Below are 24,289 nucleotides of genomic sequence, written 5' to 3' on the forward strand. Positions count from 1 at the left end.
GCGAGTATGTGTGTGTGTGTGTGTGTGTGTGTGTGTGTATGCGTGAGTGTGTGTGTGTGTTTGTGCGCGAAATAGAGAAACGGTCTGACAGAGGCAGAGACAGACAGAGAGATAGATAAATTGATAGATAGATAGATAGATAGATGGATGGATGGATTGAGTGACTGATAGATGGAAGAGAGAGAGAGAACTCTTAGATGGCGCCATCTTTGGCTCAACGCTATATGATGTCAAACACACGTTATTGGTAAACCTTTCTTCAGTCCTTTTCCTGCTGTACCTTTTTAAATCATTTCTGGCATTGCCTTCTCTCTTCGTTGTCATCACCACCTTCATCATCATCCCCGTCGACAGTGACCGTGCATATGACAGATCTGGCAGTAGTCTGCCATTCCATCAATGAGGCATTATCACTGATGAGTATAGACGTCGACAATTTACCTTCTCGTTAGTCAAACTCCAGTTTTCATCGTGAATTCATATTCAAGAAGATAATTCAAACAACAATCACTTCCAACGAGAACAGTGCCTCAGTTTTTGTCCCTTCATAGCATTATCAGAAAGTTTATTTCAAATTTCATCCACACAAAATCAATGCAATGCACTCATTCATATGGGTAATGGTAATATATATATTTTTTCTTTATTAAAGCTCATTTGGAAAAATATAGTATAAACAAATATAAATGTACAGTACTCGTTTAGTAAAGTGACATAGCCTCACAGATTTGTACTCTATCTACGAATTCACACAGAAAGGCACGGAGACACACTTGGATCACACAACATTATATACAGAACACACCAAGTTAGGATACCCTATAGCCTTCCGCCAGGCGCCCAACAAAATCTGCCTCATTATCACATCATTGTCAATTGATCTAAAGAACAAGACGTCAAATATACATTTTAAATACTCGAATCTATACAATCCTTCATCTTTTGCGTTCTTAGAAATACAATCGTATTTCTTATACGAGGGGAACAATTAGCACAATTTCTTTGAAAAATCTTCAAAAGCGAAGGGAAACAACAATTCACATTCGTGCCAATGTCATTATGATATTAGTAACGTGTTTGTGATTGGCAAGTGTGTTTCAAAAGTTCTCAGAATCTCTATGTCATATCATATTCACTTCCAGACGTTTTTAGAGCGAGGTAATTCATTGCTGTCCCATGCTCACATTTTGACGTCAAACTGATGTAGTTCCCAGTGTATAGCATTAGCTTTGTTGTCGTCTTTTTTGTGTGTGTTCTTTACTGCAGTTGAGCACCCTTTATAATCTCAATACACGTTATACTAAAAAGTAGCAGTGACTGAAATCAAGGATCTAATGTCTGGTCTGAGTCCTACTAGTAATTTCCATGTAGTATAACAGTGCACCTATATTAGCTCAGGGACAATGTTTGCAGTTACGTGAGTTGAAATAATACCCCTTAGCATGCTCAACATGGTGGCAACTAAAATACTGATAATGGATTTTTTTTTTCATTCTGATTGCAACTTAACATAATTGCTTGCAAATTTCTTTGTGAAATGAGATACTAGTTAGTATCTGACACATGATCGATTATATCACTATCACATCACAAAAGCAGAAATAAATATTTTGAAATCCACAGCACCATCCGCCTCCATCGTCGTATTCACAAGACACTACTTCATTTCAGACACTTATTGGTAATGTTCACAAGGAAAAGAAACGACGTCCTACATCCACAGCTTAGTTCGGATACTAATTCAGTACAAAGTGTGCCTTGGAATGCAGTTAGAGCTGTGACAAGCTCAGTGCGATTGAAAATAGCAGGGCGAAAACACTTATGGCGTCCGTAGTCGCATCCGAACTATCCGTGGTAGTCGACATCATCTCGTTATTCGCAGCGGTCGGATCCGGGGACATTCTAACCTGCATTTCTTCGCATTTCAGCCACACCGTCGACGGTCTCGGATACGTGTTGTCAACGGTGAACTGATTGTCGTCGAACCGGCGATACTCGCCACCAGTGAAGAAATACGTGGCCTTGTTGTGGAACTGGAAAGCGGCGTCAACTTTCGTACCGATGCCGTTCCACACGGATAGAGGTCTCGGATAGTCTGGATCCACAGAGGCAGTTCGGAAGTTGAATCGGTAATACCGGTTGCCTGAAAAAAAAAAAGTGAGAGAGAAAAAAAAACAGTGTGTAAGAGTAAGTACACTGCCAAAGATATGTATGGGATGATGGGGAAAAAGTGAGATTATAACGACTGTCCAAGATACATGTAGGAGTGAAGAAAAACTGTGTTAGAATTACGACGACTTGTAAAAAAAAAATGCAAATTGTAAATCAAGCGTTTAATTTTCGATGAAACCTATTCCAACATTTTCATAACCAAATGTTATCTTGGGTTTAGCCATTCTGTGAGAGCATCAGTACTAGTAACTGAAAGATGTTAAATGGGTCGTTAGCAGCTGCGCACCAGGGACCGCCAGTGTTTCGAGAACCTAATTGGGTTTAACTGTTTTGTGAGAGTATGGATATGATCTGGAATTAATCTCTCCATGTCTTCATTGTAACACAGTATAACCCCCACCCCTTTTTTTTTCGAATGAACCTTGCTTATCACCCCTGAACTCCATCCTTTAATCAGTTAATTATGCACCTAAACTTGAATTTTACAGTAACCCTGCATATCACAGAGCTGTGTGATTTTGGGTTTGTTTTTTGCTTCGTTTTGTCCTGTTTTTCTCTCACCTTTGACAAAATACGTCATTCCATTTCCACTCCACACGAAAGCTGCGTCGAGATCGCTTGGAACCTCACGCCCAAATCCGGACTGAATGTTTCGTGGATATCCACGATCCAATTGGAAGTCCGAAAACCGCCAGTAGTTTGAACCCTGTTAAAAAAGAAAAGAAAAGAAAATGACAGATATTAAAAAAGTTACTGATAGTGACTGATATTGATTGAGAGGTTTGATGAAAGCATAATCATTACTTTACGTTTTCTAATGTAGTCAACGATATGAATATCCCCCTCCCCCGCAACAATTCTAAAGACGATGTTTTATTCTTATTCACTATTATCCCTGGTAAAATTTGTGCAACAAAATTGAACAAGAAGAGCAAATTTGTATGATGTGACGTCGCTGTGAAGGGGGTGTCGTGGAGCCATGACAGGTTTTCACTGACCTCTTTTTTATCATATACATATTTTTTTTTCAGCTGTCTGGTTGGGAGAGTAATGGTGTTTCTCACCTTAAAGAAATATGTCTTGCCTGTCCTCTCGTAATAGAAAGCTGCATCCAGATTGTTCGGCAGTCTGCGGAAGAGGGAGCCGATCGGTACGGGACTTCCCGCCAGTCCACTCAGCGTCATCTTGAAAGCGTGGGTAGCTGGGCACGAAAGAGGAAGAAAATACCAAGTTAATTGTACATGCTACAATGAGAAACCTCTTCTGGAATTCAAAGTTTATTTTATGAAAATTGGTATTGAAATGGCTGAAATATCCAAAGGATGGGACTCACCTTATATTGGGATCGCTTTGTTCTACTTATTTTTGATATCTCGGCCATTTCGAAACTGATTTTCATAAAGTAAACTTTGAATTCCTCTCAGAATGCTATGCTCGTTAACATTTCATAAAGTGATTTCTAAGTATCTCACAAAAAGTTCAAAGCTAAATCTTCACCTCAACCAATATACTATACCATTCCTTTGCATTCATTCATAGTTGCATTCATAGTTCTAATAGTTAAAGATATTGATACAGAAATGGAATTAATGCTCTCCAGCAGCCTGAAAAGTTACCTGTTACAACTTTGAGTCCTTATGTAAAGGCTTTTTTCTTTCTTCAGTGTTACTCTAGTTTCTTCATCGATTTGATTCCATAGAAGATGCTGCATTATTGATACATTATGTATCATGCTCAACTCGATAATGATGATAGTAATAACAGTTAAATCACAAGTATATTGAAATTATTTACGCATGGCCGAATAAATAAATACATAAATGAATGAATGAATGAATAAATAAATAAATAAATAAATAAATAAATAAATAAATAAATAAATAAAATAATAATGATTATCATCATTATAATCATAACAAGTATGATAATAACAGAACAATGATGAAGTAGAAACACTGATTTATGTTACCGGTTCCACTCATAGTTATAATGTCAAAACAAAACGAAAAGTTTTCTATGGTGCTTACTAAATGTACCCAAGTGTCCTTTCATGCGCATGACATACATTCAGGTCTCATTCGATTAATGGAACCAAGACAAAATGTGATAAATCATTAAGAAAATCACAAAGAATATTGTTTTCATGGTTAGTTTTTGCTATTGAAGACAAAACTTACCATTGAAGAGATAGGAGCCTCGAGTGGCAGTCTGTGCTGCAGCAACAAAATTGGCAATGCAGTCGGAGGTGACCTTTGGCCCCTCTGTCCCTTCGACTTCCGGCCTGCCAGAGTTTGCCCCTGGGTACAAAGAGACGTAATGGTATATATAGGTCATAAAAAGCGAAAACATGAACTTATGACATAATTCTGACACACTGGACAAGTCTTTTTAGCCTTCAAAGATATTCATCAAAAATAGATTGATGCAAGTCGAGAGATCTATGATGTAACATAAACATCAACCCACCAAACAAAATACCTTCATTAAGCTATGTTTTAAGGATTCATATCTATAATCAAGCGAATCAATACAATTCCAGTGACTCTTCAAGTTTTAGAGTTTTTTTTGATAATTTTCACGTGTTCATAAGTTTTATGTTTTCAGCCTGTCTCAATCCAAAGTGTCGAGTATAGTGCATAGCTTGCTGATAAAAGTTTTTTTTTCACAGTATATGTCGCTTAACTTGCGAAGATCTAGAAACTTTGTGTTTGCATGTGCTATCCCAACTTTTTCATGCTGTGTCAAGTTGTCTGAACGCTTTTGTATCTAAATGACAATCTATGTGCAATGAGTTGAAGTAAAACTTCAACTTTGTTCATTTTTCTTTCACTGTGTACTTTTTTAATCAAGTCGCCTTAGGGCTCACACCTGTAAATAAAATGGACTGTCCCAGACCCCTTCACAAATTCGTACCAAAGATACCAAAATAAATGAAGAAAAAAATTAATTAAAAATCAATGATGTAGTTTGGCAAAAAACTGAATAGCTGTAGATATTGAGTATGAAATCCTCTACAAACTGCATTTTGGTTGGAAGATGAAAGCTTTTCTGATGGAATTTGAGGGGACTATATTTCATTGGGTACGTGTACGGAAAATAGGTGATTTTTTGAGTGACAAGAACTCGTAGTCTGGCTTTGCGGACTCCTGGACAGAATTAGAGCAGAACAACCCACCCTGGCAATCTGATGGATGAAAGGTAATATCTCACTTATTCAGGTTAGTGAAGATGAAACACCTCATTTCTCCCAGCTATTTTACAGAATTTTTTGGAATTTGAATTTTAACACACGTCTCTATGGGGAATTATTTACCCGTGTGAGCCCTATAGAGAATGCACGCAATACATGCAAGTCTATGGGAAGTATTCATCCCATACAAGCTCTGCTGGTTTATGTTGATCTTGTATTGTGTCAGATCTCTCTTCCTCCCTACCCCTTCTCCTCCCTACTCCCCCCCCCCCCTCCCTCTACCTCTCTCCTCTACTCCCCCCCCCCCCCTCAGCTCTATCTTGCTACAATTTCTTTTCTTAATATTATGTTCTTGTGGTACTAGATCTTAGTAAATAGCAGTCATCAGTATCACACAACTTTGAATGACTTCTTGTATTGTGTATCTTGTATTGTGTCAGATCTCTTCCTCCCTCCCCCTTCTGCTCCCTACCCTCCCCCTACCTCTCTCCTCTACTCCCCCCCCCCCCCACACTCTTCCTTGCTACAATTTCTTTTCTTCATATTATGTTCTTGTGGTACTAGATCTTAGTAAATAGCAGTCATCAGTATCACACAACTTTGAATGACTGTGTTAATCTTGTATTGTGTATCTTGTATTGTGTCAGATCTCTTCCTCCCTCCCCTTTCCCTCCCTACCCCCTCTCTCTACCTCTCTCCTCTACTCCCCCCCCCCCTCCTCAACTCTGCCTTGCTACTATTTCTTTTCTTAATATTATGTTCTTGTCACTAGATCTTAGTACATAGCAGTCAGTCATCGGTATCACACAACTTTGAATGACTGTGTTATTTTAATGTATTTCTTTGTTTTGGCTACCACTGAAACAGCTCAAAATACATAAAGTTAGTCTGTTTGACAAAACAAAGTCTTATCAAGTACTTTGTAGGCTATAAGGTGATGATGACACACCCACAATCAAGGATAACTGCCTGGATCTATGTATTCATCTTATGAAGAACTGATCAAAACTGCAAGATTTATTTAAAAAAAAACCCTAAAGGGCATGATTTTCTAAAAGTGTCCCTTTGAGAAGCTTTAATATCCTTGAAAGTGTAATTTCTCATATGATGTAGGGGCATATATCGTAAAAAACACATTTATGATGTTTAAAAGTCAAATAAGAAATATGACCTCCACTATACGACATTATCTTCAATTTTCAGGTCGTCGTACGAGAAAAACTTTAGTTCACTGTGCGTGAACTCACCATAGAGGGCCTGAATACCGGCAATGTCGTCATTGTGCAGTCGTGCATTAGGTACGTAGCCTCGGTAGATGGCGGCCATGATAGCATCGGGCGAGTTCGAGTGACCAAGCCCGAGACTGTGGCCGAATTCGTGCACGGCGACCTGGAAGAGGTTGGTTCCTGGATTATGCGGGATGAACAGAGTAAACAACAGAATGATCAGAATCTAAACTAGTTCGCGCATCCCGTTGCTATGGTCACCAGTTTCCTGCTCCAAGCCTGGTATGGCTTCGCAACCTAACCATCCGGTTTCCCTTTTGGAAGTGTGACAGAAAACATGATCATCAAAATACCTCGATTTCAGGTTCAGCATGGGGGCAAAAACATATCTAGCAGCAAATGCTTATCTACTTTTAGAGTGTTGTAAATTCTTGTATACTAATAGATTGATGTAAGACTGCGGAAATGGCGTTATTTATTCTTCATAATGCATAATATGATTATGTTTTGTCTTTGAATATGACGGATTTGGTAACTACATTCAGAAAGGATATTATTTGTTCGCATCAGTCTTTAAAAATGGTTAAAGTTATCATATCGCCGTAGTAAGCAAACAAGAGCATTTTTACCCTGAGAAATTATGGTCATTGCATTCTTACTTTCTTAACTGACGTGCATTTTGGCCGAAACAAACCTAAACATGGTATGTCAAAAACACAGGAACGACGCGTGTGTTTCATTCGTTGATTTGCTAAAAATGAGAAGATAAATCAAGGCGTCGTGTGTTTGTTTGTTTATATTTGTTTGTTTGTACGTGCGTGTGTGTGTGTGTGTGTGTGTGTGTGTGTGTGTGTGTGCGTGCGTGTATGTGTGTATATATGTGTGTGTCTATGAGTGTTTGTCACAAACGCACTATCACTGGAGTTCATCCTGTAGTGTCTGGACTTTCGCGCAGTGGCATATTGTGAGATTTAATGTGAATCAGGTGGGTAAGTGTTACATCTACAGAGAGCGAGCAAGACCGCCATCTTACCTCGGGTGGTTCTGTCCGTGTATGCCTCAGCCTCATCAAAGTGTGCGTCTCCTGCAATACTGTACGAGCGATCTGGAGTTGGGAAGTACGCATGCGCCAGGACGCCTCCTGATCCGTCGAACGGGTTTCCATCGCGGTGATCGCCGTGTGCAAAGCTGATCTCAATGTCCGCTTGACCGGATCTCACCTGCCTGAAGGTCAGTTGGGACACGTCCGCCCAGGTCTGATGAACCAAACGATACCACAGAATTAGACAAACATCCGACCTATCCGAAATATTCCAATTATTTCAAATGAAGAGAAAATTTACAACTTTGGTGTTGTTAAAGAGTCCGTACAAAGAAGTCCGTTAGTCCGTATCTGCCACGCATTATTAGCGTATGGCTTGCGACAGGTTCAGCGAGAAAGAAGTGTCTTTTCCTCCTTGTTAGGTTTCATTGTTTTACTGGAATGTTAAAGGCACACATTTAAGAATACAGTGTGTCAATTAAAGCTGATACCATCTTAGCCTAGTGGCTGAGTAGGGACAGGACACATGTTAGATTTGGTGTTTTTTTTATTCGATGGCAAATAAGACTTGATGTGTAATTAAGTGCTTCCTTTGTTAAAACATTAGCTCAACCCTCAATCACAGTAGTGTTGACGGAGGTTTGCTATATTCTGTGTAAACATTCCCTTTTGACCAATAATGTACGAATTGCGCCTCTATATAAACACAATATTTTGACCACCACCAACAAAGTGCTTTCATAGACTTCAGTCTCTTATGGAATGGAACAAGACTGTTACAAGAAGTTACTTTCGCCTTTACATGCCGACGCGTCATTAGAAGGCATAAACTCAGAAAACCAACTTGAAAACACTGATTACACTTCATAGCAAAACGCAACGAAAGAATTAATTCAGAGGTAAAACGTAGGTAAATCTAATAATTTATGCATCAGAATCTGATTTGAATTCAATACTTAAGACCACGGTCAGACGGTTATTAGACTGATAAGAAAACATCGTTATCCTTAATCAAATTTGCACACGTACCAGCAATCATAGTTCAGAGAAGATAAGAGATTTGACGAGAGAAAACAGCGTTATGCAGGAAGTGATAAATATTGTGAATTGTTGGAGTTTAGTCACATGTGACCTTTAACATTTCCACGATATAATCGGTACCACATTAAACAGTAAATGTATATAGTTTCAAACGTTGGATCTGTGTATCCCTGTATAGACATAATGTTGAACCAGGGAGGCTGGTGGAAGTGAACATACAGTGAGACGATACTGTTGGCTGCTCAACATTATGTATTTTATCAAGGGCTTTAAATTATCTTCGTCATATTCCTATTATTTCATTCCTTTTTTTAAAGGCGCCTAGTTCAAAACAAACAAACAACAACAACAAAGTAGTTTTAGACTTTTGCATCGTTAAATCCACACAACACTTCCCTTCATTAAAAAAAATATTAACCACTGACTGAAGAAAGCGTGATTATCATGGTAAGAAATCAACCGGTGAAATTAATTAACCTATACCAATGGCTGTCATTTTCATTAGGCATTTTGCACAATGTTCCAGGATGTGCTTCCGGAAGAGTCATTGTCGCACTCTTTGGTTTCAGCTAATTACATAGTTTTGTACCGGCACGTACATTATTATCAAGGACAAACGGTTTAGATCCATCAACAGGTAATTATACGGTCAAAGAGTTCACGCATTTTATCAGAAAATGAAACAGAGGTCCGGCTTCAGCGTCATCTGCCGTAGTGATTGACTACTGAGCAAATGTATTATTCTCATGGATACAGATAGATTATGACGAACATAACAAACATAAAGAAAAGACAACAGTGATATTATCATCATCACTCGAGGTTCCTATATTCAGTCAAAATGTTCCAACCCAAAGCGGGAAACTGCAGACTATAATAAACTTTTCCTCCGTGTCATGACAGCTGCAATGCACCGTCAACAGTTTAAATAGGTGTGTGAGTAATCTAGTTTTGATATGACAAGAACGACGCACATGATGACGATGGTCTATGGGAGTAGGTCTATATCTAAGACAGTTATAATCCAAGTGGAAATTCTCTTGTTGCTTTCGCTCACATCACGTGTTTGGAGGTCAAGTAACCCACACGTATGTTCACAATTGGACATCATTGTTTTAGCCCTGTATAGAAACCTATTCATAACCATTTGGTTCAAGTGGCATCATTAAGATTGAATAGCTTCGAGAGTATTGGTGACTGCAAAAGTATACCTTCCGATTGTGTCATTCAGTGTATAATGTAATGAGAGCCCGCAGCTTTATGTATCAATATTGTTTAATTAAAGATAGTTACCTGTAGTGCACTTTCCATGATGTTTTCAACGGTGCCACGGCTAAGGTCAGGCGTGTAGTTGACCATTCGCCATGTCAGGTCGGTTTTGTGCCAGGCGACATCAGACTTGGTGTATCGTCTGGCTCGGTTGAAGCTTTGTGTGCCCGTGTTGTCCGGCAGCCCGCATCGAGGCATCTGCATTAGCTCCAACACATCTGGGGTGGCCAGGCCTTTTAGAAATAAACATGACATTGACATGCATGGTCTCTTTTTGTTTGTTTGTTTGTTTGTTTGTTTGTTTGTTTATTTGCTTATTGTTTGCTTATTTGTTTTATTGTTTGTTCGTTTGTTTGTTTGTTTGTTTTGTCTTAGCTTAAATATGCCCACTACACCAAGCTGCCATAATAATCATGATTCACGGTATCACGACCCCACCGAAGGACATAGGCAATAAGAAGGAAGTATATTCAATTGACTCAGATCAAAACCACTGCTCTTTCAAGAACTGGAATCAGGGAACCCAGGATTGAGAATCTGTGGTCTAATCCACAAGACACAGCGGATCCATGATTATATCAGGGAGGTACACATCTCCCTGATTATATCAGTCTATCAAATTCTTGAGAAACTGTCTGTAAGCAAGTTTTTTATTCAAATTTCTTGGTTGTCCGAACTTTGACATTATTTTGACAGAGCTTTTATTTTTTAAATATTTTGATTTTCTCTTCTTTTTTTAACTCAGTGAAAAGCAATAACCAAAGAACGACATCCTTATTTATCAAAACTTAATGTTTAAGAAAATAACATATAAAATTACATTTTCATGGAAATATATACATCAACCTACAACTCAACCCTGCAGAACATTTCTGGGTAACGAGCGAAAAGCCTTTGGTAATAATTGTTCTTGCAAGTCATTTCCTTGATTCATTTCTTTGACTGTCCTAGTCATAAACAGGTACTCTGATGCTTCGACCAACCAAAATGATATCGTATTATATAACACGGCAGTGCTTTACAAACGCATTGTTTGATATTTTCCTCATTACTTCACACTTGGTCTATCTTATATGTGTCTGGCTTAACGGTGTACAGTGATTACAATAGGATTAAAGTCTACCAAGCGGACTTTTATCCCGTAAGGGAGCTTCCGAAATTTGTCAGACCCCTGCTCGGAGACACTTCGTCTTGAAGTTTTTATTTTATTCTGTTTTTTAACAAAAAACTTCCGATGTGCAATCGTTTGAGCCGTCTATTACTATATAGCATATAGCACATTTTCACATTATATCTTTTTTAAAAATAGTCTTCGCTGCAGTTGACAATACAGCTCATGTATATTGAACATGACAGCAGAAGTTTAATTGGAAATTGGGCACAAAAAGCAAATTGCAATGTGAACATCTGATCCCTCGCAATATTTTCTTTAAACAGGGGTACTGATCCCAGCGACGTTCATAGAACTTAAATGAAGTAATGGTGTCACCAGCTATAGATCTCTCACACTAAATTGTTCTCAGTATCATAAAAATAATTATAAGAATAATAACACTTTGTCTTTCGGTCGACAGTTAAACAGCTACAATCAGGACAACCCATTAAAATCTAAAAGGAATAATCATTATTTGCTAGGCTGTTGCAACAAAGCAATAGTTTTGATGCTTATTGATGAAACAAGTTTATGTATTTTCGTTTTCATTTTAAACAAGGACAACGTGAATATTTTTGAAGCAAAAGACATTATCATTCTCATCTAATCTGCATATGATGAAATTACATCATACTGGCGTGACTTTCTGTTACTAATGATACAACCAACTTAATTGAATGATTTTCTTGTCTCATTTTCAATTTGAAGACACTTCTGCCCTTCTGTTTGACTTTCGGTTTTAATTAAGACTAATTTGAACATTATTTTTAGTAAATAAACTATACCTCGAAAATGAAAGAGATATTTTCTTTTCTTTTTTTTAAATTGAAGTCACATGAGTGAACAAGGAAACGATGCAAGGCTTAAGTGGTTGGATAAAAGGAAAAGCCAGTTTTACTGGCTTTATCCAGTGTGAATAAGGACACTTCTGAAGAGTCTAACTTTCGATTCTCAACAATGCATTATCATAAATTACATATTGTATGCCATAACAGTACTTGTCAACTTTATAGTCATTATAGTCACTGATTAATGATGTCACATGTTATCAAAATAACATGAAGTGTGTATCATAATAGTTCTCCCACATGTCTCACACACTTTGTCACTGATTTTTGTGGCAGTTTTACCCCCTTTTTTATTTACTTCCGGTTTCCAACACCACTTTCACTATCTCGCTCAGTGATTTTGCTTTGTTGCTGAACCCCCCCCCCTTTAAATATGCCTACAATGCAGTTTACATGTTATTGTTTGAAGAAAACTTGAAAAACATCTATCTAAATTGATATATCCCCTTGTAGAAGCAGACATTTTAACGTATTATGCCCATGTATAGGTAAAAGTCATTCTTCTGTTAAAAAGTCAGCAATGCAGCCAGTAAATTTCACAGTTAGTGTATTGTATTGCACATAACAGAGGATCATTATACTGGCAATCTAATTATAGTCAGCTGATTGGGCAACTCTACATTACCCCCCACTCAGTGAGTGGCAAGATTTTCTTTATGTATCTCTTTACCTGGGGCCATCATCCTCGTCAAGCTTAGCTTATGATGATGGTCCCCTGCATTTCATTTTTATCATTTCCTATTGCTTCCTTTCATATATGATATTCGTTCTTGAAAAAAAAGAAAATGTATGTAAGATCCAAACGTTACGAATATTAGCTGTGTAAATGACTATGTAAGTATTTTGTTGATTTGTTGATTTGTATTGATTTTGAAATGCAGAAATAAAAACTGAACTGAACTGAACTGAACCAAGGCGGTATAGTATACTGACAATCCTGTACCAGGTAGTACGGATATCAAACAGAAACATGAAAATACAATGTAACATAATTTCTTTGAGAGTAATGAGCGATTTTCACCTCTAAAAAATATATTGTTTTGATTCTGTTGTTGCACATCCTTAATTCGAGCAAACCATTCTCTCTCACATGCATTCATTTTCAGCATTTTCCTAGCTGTATTTATTCTAGTGTGTGAATTATAGTACTCATAGCGTTTTGGTCTTATCTCAATGGATTTTAGAAATGGTGTGAGATGATAATCAACCATTAGCAGATAAGCTTGCTCAGTCGATCAGTACCAGTTTCATGGCCTATATAGATAGGGGTCTAGGTGCACCTGTTCGTGATAGATAATAAAGATGCCATTCCACGAAGCTGGCTTCAGTGAAAAGAGTAAAATCATAGGAATAGAATAGTAGTGGTTTTATGAAATAACATCTTAGAATAAGAAATTCCCCAAATGCCACATCCGTTATGTTTCTTTCATGCATCAGAAATACTCGAATTATAGGAGGAGTGATGATACCACCATCTTACACTTCTCCATGCCAGAGAATATCAAAAATCTTTATATCATTTTTTTTTACAGGAGATCCTTTTCCATTAGATAGATTCGATCTAGCAACAACCAATCAGCGATGACTTTGATGGAGAAAGATGCCACAGGTGCTAAACAGTTGACAACATTTTTGTGTACGAACCAATGGGAAGCGGTGGTGAAGACATTGTCCCTTCTTAATTTCACCGTATTCGGTGAAAATGCGTGGAATCTCAGCATTCCATAATCTTTCTTTTTTCTGTGTGTCGGATTTTCATGAAACTTCAAGCTATCTGTCAATCTGATTTAATCAAATTTATTAACTAATTAAAGATTACTTGAACATGCCATGGAATATACACTTTACGGAAGCTGTGCCTTACCTGTTACGTTCAGCCCATTTACTCGCTGAAATCGTCGAATCGCATCATTGAGAGAATCCTGGCTCCGGAGCCGACCGCTCGACAAATCGTTGTCTGGGAAGTAATGGTACTTTTGCAGATAATTCTGATCGAAAGGAAAGCAAAGAAGGCGGCAAACAAGATGAGCACGCTTATAGAAGAGATTACCTATGCAAAATTAAATAATTTGAATTGAATTGAATTGGATTGAATTGAATTGAATTGAATTGAATTAAATTTAACTGAATTGAATTGAATTGAATTGAATTGAATTGAAAATTGAAACTGAAAATCGTTTGAACAAAAGTGTGGGAAGAAATACATATATATGCCTACCACCTACGTTATGAATATGATATGAGAAGCCGTTCATGCGTTTCTATGGTTGCTATCAGTCTATGATTATAATAACATATTAATGACTATATAAGAGATCTTACCAGGGCCTCGTTTAGTCCAAAGGAATGCACTCCGACCGTCCATGTTAGGAAGATGGAGATGAGCAATAAATGCGTTTCCATGGTTACTATCTCTCTCCACCAGTGAAATGATAAACAGTTTCGTTAAAAGTGTAGTCCTTTTTTCACTGAGAAAACGCACGACGAGGGAGATTATTGCGATTTCTTTTTCCAAAATGAACTCAATTGACGCAGAAACGAATGAAAAGAGAAGTGATCCTTGAGCTCACTAATTTTTCCCGAGAGCAGCGATCCAACACCACCAATTTCAGAGCTACTAGCTTTGGACTAAAATGACCTGTCATTTTATAGTGCAGCCAGAGCTCTCCCCCTTGATATGAGTAATGCTTCACAGCCCACGCAATAGTTTAGGAAACTCCGACCGGAGCAATATCAATACGCCAACACTTCCCAACAACGAAAGTAACTCGCTGATTTCCTGCTATAGGCTGACTCTCGCATTGCCGTTTTAAACCCCCCCCCCCCCGCTCTGCTTTTCTCTCTGTATCTCCCTCTCTCTCTCTCTCTCTCTCTCTCTCTCTTTCTCTCTCTCTCCCTCTTTAGCTTTCATGGTTGAGTATCTAAGAATAAATAAACAAAATGAAAATATGTAATATGTTCGATAGGGACGGATTACGTACTGAAGAAAGAGTTAAAATTTTGTGTTATCATCAAAGTTATATCACAGCACAAATTATCAAATTATCAAGCTGTTGTCGGGCGTTGTGGTAATACATCGGCGAGCATCCAAGTAATTTGGCTTCAAAGTAAAAAGCCAAGGTTGTCTATGTGTGTCATCTGAGTCATGTCGCTTTGGAAAAGAACAAATGCGAGTTTACAGGGACATCCAACTTTTTTTTTTTCAAATATGTGTGTTCATTGCATTTGCTTGCCACGTCTTATTTAAAGATTTTACCTTAAGCAACGCTCTGATCGGATATAATTCATTTTTCCACGAATAGATTTTATTCACACATAGATATTCAGATACAAATAAATGTCACTCAACATGATACAGAGCATAAATAACACAATTTGACAGACAGCTACAGTCTAAGTAACGTGTAGTGTTCACCTAATATGGGATTCAAAATGGGACACCCAATTTGTGATCGTATGATAATGGGTATCAATATCACAAACCTTGTCGTGATTGTGAGTACATCTGTGATAAGTTTTACTACTTTATTACAATTTTTAGGATTCTTATAAATATCATTACACACTATCATTTCACAATCATCAGAAACCTTGCACCAGCAGTTTTGGTCATTGCTGTCATCATTGTAAAATTTCCTTTACGTAGATTATCTTATGTTTCATCACATTTTGTACATGGACTTAACTTTTTCTTTACTCTGAGATAAAGCATGTTTATAAATGATCGATTGGCACACAACGCTTGCCTGTTTACCTCATCCTTCCATTTAATTCTTGTGTATTCACTGTGGTTCACTGGCTCGATTTTTTCCCTCTGTTTTTAGAGTGTATCAACTCATGAGTTAAACCCTGTATAATTATATTTGAAACTTCTGCATTACACAAAGATGAAGAGTTGGTGAATCGTGAAAACAACAATAGTCACAATTTTCCTTATTTGCCTGTAGCTGAATACACACAAACTGGAAATAAACCATTTGGGTGAGCATACTGTCATTGACCATCTCGTTTACTGGTGGTGTGTATCTTCAGCTATTTATCAAATCTTTTAAAATGTAATTACCATGACAGATATTCGAGCAACCCCAACACCTTTTATAATGATTAATGAAGAAAGATTAGCAAAAAACAAAAACAAAAACAAAACACCTGCAATCTACGCAACATCTCAACATAGCACCTATACATGAATATCACGCTAACCGTCAAACTTGTCTATAGCGGCCACCCAAGGGAGACGGGAAAAAGTGGCCGTTATAGACAGGTGGCCGCATTTGACAGGGTCTTTGATGTTGGTTTTCTCGGGGGGGGGGGGGGGGGGTAGTGGTCGCATACGGCTGATGGCCGCTATAGACAGGTGGCCGCTAAGGCAGGTTTGATTGTATGTTGATTTCGAATGAATCAGAGTATAATTTGTCTTGATGTTCACTCACCATAAAGCGAAGCACTCTAACTATTTTTGTTTTATCCCATTAACAGAAAATGTTCTGGTTTTGTAAGTATGGAAGGTCAACATCAACCCTTATTAGGTAGGCCTATTGGTATCTTTCATGATATGGAGTCACTTGTTCCGGGTCCTTCTACTATGCATGCAGCTAGGAAGTGTCACCGTCTACCAGCCACCATTGCAGGAAACTGACGCACAACCACAAAAACATAATCAAAGAATTTGGATCGGGAGATTAAACAATAGCAGGGATTCGTACCTTGACCTTAACCACGTTGAAAAGTTACGTGTACTAATGAAATGATTTAAGACGGGGTGAATAAGCGCTTTTATTTAATCTTAAGAATTCGCTGAGATGTGTAATAGGACATGTCATACATATTCCATGAAATGAATGCAGTAATGCACTTAGACACCTTAGACAGACACCTACACATGAGTGTTACACACCAACAAACACAATAACGCATGGTCAACACATGTGGCCAGCTGACTGGTGACCGTTTGTACGTCATAACACTCGGTGGTCATTACGGTCGTAATCCCTTTTCCTCCAGCTCTCCGTAAAATCTTTGATGATGTGTGCTATTTAAGATAGAAGGAATAACGTGTGTATGTGTGTGTGTGTTGTGTGTGATTGTGTGTGTGTGTTTGTTTGTTTGTTTGTTTGTTTGGGGTTGGGTGTATGTTTGTGCAGTATTGTGTATGTGTGTTTGTGTGTTCGTGTTTCTATGGTGGTGTTTCTATATGCTACTGGCGTTTGTGTGATGATGATGATGATTATGATGTGTATATCCAAAGGTTCAAACCCCTGTATTTTGCCTAATCGGTTTTTTTTTTACCTTTTTATTCTTGATTTTCTGCACAATGCTAGAAGAAACCATACCTTTTCAAATGATTCCAACTTTTCTGGTTCTTTTTTTATCTGCATTGCTCTTACAAAAAAAAAAAATTGTTGTTGCCTTTCCCGACGACGAACTTGTGGTCAATTTCAAGTGATTATCACATTTGCAGGAGGAAATACATATCATATCTCAGCACTTGATTAGTGTTTGTACCGCTGCCCCAATTAACGGGAAGTAGCAGTAAAATCATCGATTTACACCAATAATCCTTTGAGCAAAAATTCATCCTTTCACAGCAACTAGCCAAAAGGATCACTCAGCAGGCGGAAATTTGTCGTATTGAGTGCAACATTTGATATACATGAAGTAAAGAAGCGCGACTGAAATTGCAGTAAAGGTTATAAACATTGGTATGAAAAATTGCGCTAATGTAATAACAGCCAAAGGGACATGTTGTGTCAGCCATGGCATACCATCTATGGGAATAACAGTATAAAAAAAAGTCTGAGAGTGCAATGTATTACATAATTTGCTAACTGGTATACGTCTTTCAGAATGAAAGTTATTTTTCACACAAGCATTTGTCACTTGCTACTTATCAATGATTGTTTGTCAATTCTATTTGATTCTATGTGTGATCAAACGCCCTTAGGCTTAGGCCTACATGTTTTGAAATTACAATCATTGATATCTATAATTAGACCACGAAGTAAGCTCTGTCTGGAATGCGAGTTGCTGGACACAGATTGTATCAACTGAAGCAGTAATCTCCAGGATGTTTTATGTGGGTTGGAAGTTGTTGTTGTTGTTGTTGTTGTCGTCGTCGTCGTTCACCAGAACATTGCAATCAATAGTTTGTAAATTACTTAAGTCAATATAGGCAGTTTCATGATGATAATCAATTACACACTTAAAAAGATCTACTTAGATGAATGGAAACAATACCCTTAAAGCACATGAGTATGGATTATATCCAACGTTGTCACTTGTGTCGTTTGATTCTCAGAATATCCTATTTCCAGAATCTAAGTTACATGATAGGAAAGTAAAATATAATAGACATCCAAGCTAAAGAGAAGCACTCAGATCTTTTCACCGTACATAATATCACCTACGCAAATTATATGCCCAAACTTTTAGAACTTTCAGATCTACCTTATTACTCTAAAGGCCAATCATGGTTTGACACCGCCCCACATTCATGACTTCCTTATATGGCAATCCCCATAACAGTCATTACACACTTCAGCTCACACGCTATCGTCTGGTCATTCGGGCTTTCCCGAAACTGTTTATAGACGTTCGGGCCTTTACATTCATGTGGCACGAAAATCGGTGTGTTCAAATTTGGTGTGATTGAAACAGTTGAAACTAGATAAAGAATAGATTCTTTCTTCTGAAAGTAACACGGAAATGAGTCAACCTGTATCAGGGAAATAAAAGAATACTTTCGATTCATGATCGCTGAATATATTTCCTATGTTATGATTTTCGCGAGTACACCGACCCTTTTGTTTAAAAATGTGACACACGCAATCAATATTGAATCAAGTATTTCTCGAATTAAAAGAAGAGCGCGCTTTCATAACGTTGGCTTAATGGGTTAGCATTATTCTGTCGACATGTACACCAACTGTATTATACAATCTAGGTGTGGCAAACGAATAATCATCAAACTGTGTCGTGCTATGGGAATGGTGCCCATGGCTGTTTGCCGAAGTTTGACCGGTAATAACGTCATTACATGCGTAATTTGTTTTGACTGCCATCCATCTGATAGATAAAGCAGAGCGTGTCTTTTAAGTTTTTGTCTACCCACCCCCCCCCCCCCCCCCACACACACACACCTTTTTTCCTGATAGAGCACATTCGTTATTTTCACTTCTTTTTTCTTTATGACCAGCAACATTTGTGTTGGTGTTTTTTTTTTTTCTGAGGAGACTGCAGTATATACAAGATAAGCTTTTTAGCAGCCCCCACCCCCACCCCCAATATCCAACTGCCTACCATTGCCCATTATCTCATACAAAGTAGATTAATTCTATATGACTTGCTTTTAAAAATTCTTATCTTGGAATTATCATAGCAATTCATTAGCAACTAAAAATTGCGTAGATGATATGCACAAAAAAAAAGATAGAAAGTAATTGTTGTTTGTACGAACGTCATATTTAGATTATCATTACTTACTAAAGCATGGAAAACATCGTTGTATGGACCGACGCGTAAAGAGTTTCAACGATACGGGTCTGCTGCACTTTTCCCGATTGATTGTGGTAGGAAATTACAGGGTGTATGCAACTAGGTATAAGTATAATCCGTTAAACATTCACTTCACGCTTTTTCGCAAGGACATGTCGTACCTTTACATACGCACAGCGGAAGGTTATCATTTTCACCAAAAGCGTCTCTTGCCCAAAGAAAACAACCCCATGGAAAAAATAGAAAGTACACATTGGCAGCCTTCAAGCCTTGCATCCTAGATGAAGTAGAGCACTTGGCTTATGGCTACATTCCTCTGGCACGTATTCTAGCCACAGAGATAAGTCATGTGACCAAAGATTTAGGAAGCCGGAAACTAAATTCAACAACTTCCCCTGTTTGTGTACGCGTAACACTTGCGTTGATTTAAGGAAGGCATCATCTGTGTCCCGGATGTCGCAGGGCGAGGTGCAAACTGCAAAACGCTTAGCATGGTGAAATGATGTGCTTTCTCTGCAACGTTTACATGTTAGATATTTATTCGTCTGTATTTTCTATTCTTAAACTTGTGAATTATATAATCTTAACCGACTCTGAAGTCACCCTTTACATTGATTTGCAGCGACAACTGCGCTTTGGTTAGAGAAGAGGAAACTGCGGAAAGTCATCAATTGGCGGGATAGTATTTGATGATTCATTCCCGCTAACCTCAAAGCAGCCACGTGAGGTGAAGTGAGTAAGAGACAGACAGACAGACAGACAGACAGACAGGGAGAAGAAAGGACAGACAGAAAGACAGACACACAATCTGACAAACCAATGTGGCGGATGTCTACACAAATTATAATTACGTAATATCTTTTGTCCTGAAGTTGTACGATGGTCACCTTAGATCACTCATAACGATTATCTGCTTCTTTCACAGACGATGTTTAACACTGTATAGCGATTGATATTGCCAAGCACTTCGACTTTGAAAAAAGTGAGACCACCTGCTTAACATGGCCATCGTGTTTAACCCCCTTCTCTCAAATAAAACAAAAACAAAAACAAAAACCTAAAAGAGTACAGTTCCCTTTTCAGGCGTTCATAGAAATAAACGATAGCATCTGTTACACAAGGCGAAAGGATCATAAAGTCGTGAAAGTGTTATTATGTCACCCTAAATTGTCAATTGCTGCCACAAAGTAAAACAAAGGTCACACTAATACCTTTTCCGAAATATATATACAGTGTATGTATATACATATATATATGTATATATATATGTATATATATATGTATATATATATATATATATATATATATATATATATATATATATATATATAGAATTATATGAAGCATTCATCTGAGTGACAGGTTTTAGAAAAGTGTAGACAGGAAACTTTGGCTTTCACCTACTCATGTCCTTGTAAGGTACATAGCTGTCAGTGATAAGTAATATATAAGAAGTGCAGAGAGAGAGAGATAGATGGATAGATAGATACAAAATAGATAAAATGTCTCATGGGTAGTTAAGTTGTTTCTTTTGAAGGTTTCATCTCACACTTCGGCCATCCAAAAAGACTCTCCTGGAAGCGAACCAAATCTAGTAGAATCAGGAACATCTTTTGGACAGCCCGTACATTGAAGGTCTAACACCTGTCAATGATTCCCCTTAGACACACGTGTTCATCTTTTCCGTTCTTCATGTCAAGGGGAACTACTTTGTTCGACCTTAGTCCTTAATTATGATTATTATGCAAGGCCAGGGGTGTTCAAATTCTGCTCTGAGGTCATTACGGTGTAGGAAGACGATCCTACCACTAAAAAACTCCACTGAATCTAAAACTTTTCAACAACATTACAGCCATTTGAGTTTAAAAGTCTCCAACGAGGTGCAAGTCTTTTTGAAATTCACCCTAATTAACCACGGTCAGTTTGTTACAGTTGCATGGATATATATTTATATATATGTATATATATATATATATATATATATATATATATATATATATATATACATTATGTATATATATGTATGTATATGTATATATATATATATATATATATATATATATATATATACAATGTATATGTTGATTTATCCACGCATTGACATTTGCAAATTGAATGTCAAGAGAAAACTGTTACTGTACTTTGCTAAGAAGTTATCTTCCATATTTTTCGATCCTTATTTTTGCAGGCTTTACGAATGATAAATAGTGAAAACTTTGAGCAAAGAAAATGTTCAAACTGGTGACACTCGTTTGGAATAAAGTCTATCTTCCCTATTCGCCATGAGGTATACCTTATCCTCTTCATGCCATGATCTTAACACAACGCAACAAAAACACAAACACACACACATGACCCAGAAACCACTTTTCACAAGTAGAGTACGACTAAGTCTTACTATAATATCTTGATAAAAGTGTTTTTTTTTATTATTTTATCATACCTTGTGTGACAGACATGAAGGCTTACATCATACCAGCTAAAGGCATGCATTGTAATACAGCAAAATGAGCAAATACAACTTCATCGCAAAAACAAATGGCAATATTTTGCTAGAGATTAATGATAAAGATAAAATTGCGAGCTCAGAAGAATTTGCAATTGATTAGTAATTTTACTTTAAGTAATAAATCATAGACATGAAATTCTGATGATATAAACAAAGAACAAAGAAAACGATGTAAGTAGAGAGAGACGGAGAGACAAATTAACAAGAAAAACATCATAGAACAATATGACCGAATACAGAAATAAGAGAATAGGAATTCTATTTATTCCATATAAAATACAAATTCCATTCCTAAAACGTCCGCTATTTGAGTCTATAAGACACTCACGTTTTTCTTTAACTGGATGAAAGATAACGCCCATCACTGCGCGTGCAAATTGATTTCAGAATATGGACTTCTCGGGTTCAGCAATTCTAATTTTCAATATTGATAATCCTGCCGTAACTGTTGTAAAGAAGTAAAGCAATACAATCGTCTATTCAGGGAAATCAACGACCCTTTTGCTATTGTGACGATGGATTACGTCATTGTTGATGCTATGAGTGGTAACCAGTTATTCAGCCTAAAATTGAAGATCACCTGTTTAACACTTTTTTCATGATATGGCTATGTGTCACATCCCGTTAGACTTCCCATATTGCGGTCAGTATTGATTATCGATTTGAACTTTGACCTCGCTCCTGACGGCGATTATGTAGGTCTTCCCGTCCAATATGGACACAATGGAGGATGAGAAAACTTTCTGAGTGATCGGAAATATTCCCACGTTACTGTATACGGTGACATCAATATACAGGAGCATGATCATGGTAATGAACTTTGCAGATGTGTGTGCCGTACAAATAATATTATAGTGAGAAAAAAAAATCATTTTAAAAAATCTCCATTGAGTCTGGACACACACACACACGCACGCACGCACACACACACACACACACACACACACACACACACACAACTCAAAAGTAGAACTCATTGTTTTGCCAGGTAACATACCGTCGATCAGGAACATGTCCTGCTCTATTCCTTCTTCAGATGCAAGTTTCATTCAGCCTCTGTCTTTTAGAAAGCATAATTTGACTTTTTCGAAGTTTATGGGGCAAATTATCATGCAGACAAGGGGCAAATATCACCCTCATCTGATGACAGTCAAAAAGTGCACGAATCTCGGACCCGACATAAAGCATACATTGTAAGTACACCAACTGCAGTTAACGTGTTAGAAAATTTTCCATACAATCAAATTTTTGTGCTGTTCGTACAATTATTAATTACTTTGCAATTGCACTCCCTATTTCACTTATAAATTTCACCTTGCAAAATATTCAAAGTCTTTAGATTCAAAGTTCATAAACATTTCAATGACATTATTCATGCATTCACAAAGTAACGGGAGGGGAGGAATGATGAAACCATAGTTGCTGCATACTTTACTAGTCATTTTTCTGGTTTTCATCCGTTTGAAGTCCAATAAAGTTCTAAATTAACTTTAATTTTGAGGTTGGCAGTGAGGAAATGGTATGACAAAAGAAAATTCGCGCTACTCCTGCATACTCCTATCTAGCACAGGGAGTGTTTGTATTTGAATTAGGAAACTTTGCCAAAGAATGGGGAGTGTATTTCGCACCCCTCCTGCAATTCTTCCTTCGAAAAGCCAATGGAAGGGTGACGAGGACAATGGATTTCAGACTGAATTACAACAGGCAAGACAAACTAGCTTCACGTAAAATGTATATGGGGAACAGAATAAGACGGTAAACGGATGAGAGGTTGTTGTTTGACAATTAAATTGCATGGACTTGTTGAGAATTCCAAGTGGGTTTGTGTGTAAGTTGTGGTGGTGAGTGTGTACACAGTAGGTTTTAGTTTATTCAATTACTGCTGTTGTTCTAGTTGTAAAATGGTTCAATACCTAAAGCAAATGCTCACAGGAAATGACATCATTGAATTGTCAGTTGTCAGAGTAAACTTTTGTAGAGTTTTTTTTTTTTTTTTTTTTTTGGGGGGGGGGGTGCTGGATATCATTACAATGTACTACAATTATCTGGACGGTCGAATCTAACTCTAGTACGTGTTTGTCGTCCTCCTTTATCCTAATTCATATTTCTGGTAGAAACACATCAATAGGAGAGAGAGACAATTTGGTAAAGAGCGCAAGATTGTCAAATGAGTCAAACATGATACCTTGTAAGATTGGAATTTTCCGAGGTCAGAAAGATAATGATGTTCCTTCAAATATGCAGCAGTTTCTTCGTAGAATGTTTCGTTAGCTTCATTTGGACCTTTCACGCACATCAAAATAGACATAAGTCATGGACTTTGCCTTTGTACACTATGCGAGAAG

At 37.5% G+C, this 24,289-nt stretch overlaps 1 protein-coding gene across 1 annotated transcript; it reads right to left on the reverse strand.

Annotated features, from left to right (window-relative positions):
* Nucleotides 1-1,642: 1,642 nt before the first annotated feature.
* Nucleotides 1,643-14,453, reverse strand: LOC139731292 (interstitial collagenase-like). The gene is made up of 9 exons (XM_071642179.1): nucleotides 14,264-14,453; nucleotides 13,806-13,929; nucleotides 9,965-10,173; nucleotides 7,622-7,844; nucleotides 6,610-6,768; nucleotides 4,350-4,469; nucleotides 3,237-3,373; nucleotides 2,734-2,878; nucleotides 1,643-2,143 (listed from the first exon to the last, which is right to left on the reverse strand). The coding sequence occupies exons 1-9, from the start codon at nucleotides 14,342-14,344 to the stop codon at nucleotides 1,770-1,772; spliced, it is 1,572 nt and encodes a 523-aa protein (XP_071498280.1). The 5' UTR covers nucleotides 14,345-14,453; the 3' UTR covers nucleotides 1,643-1,769.
* Between the last annotated feature and the right edge of the window lie 9,836 nt (nucleotides 14,454-24,289).

Source organism: Diadema antillarum, unplaced genomic scaffold, assembly GCF_040938485.1.
Source record: "Diadema antillarum isolate AM-2024a unplaced genomic scaffold, OU_Dant_1.0 seq00000368_RagTag, whole genome shotgun sequence".
NCBI lineage: Eukaryota > Metazoa > Echinodermata > Echinoidea > Diadematoida > Diadematidae > Diadema > Diadema antillarum.

Coding starts and splice junctions, on each gene's coding strand:
- LOC139731292 (XM_071642179.1), bottom strand. CDS start 14,344: ATGGAAACGCATTTATTGCTCATCTCCATCTTCCTAACATGGACGGTC. Junction 7,845..9,964: donor TCATGGAAAGTGCACTACAG/GTAACTATCTTT, acceptor TTGGTTCATCAG/ACCTGGGCGGACGTGTCCCA. Junction 2,144..2,733: donor AATGACGTATTTTGTCAAAG/GTGAGAGAAAAA, acceptor TTTTTTTTTCAG/GCAACCGGTATTACCGATTC.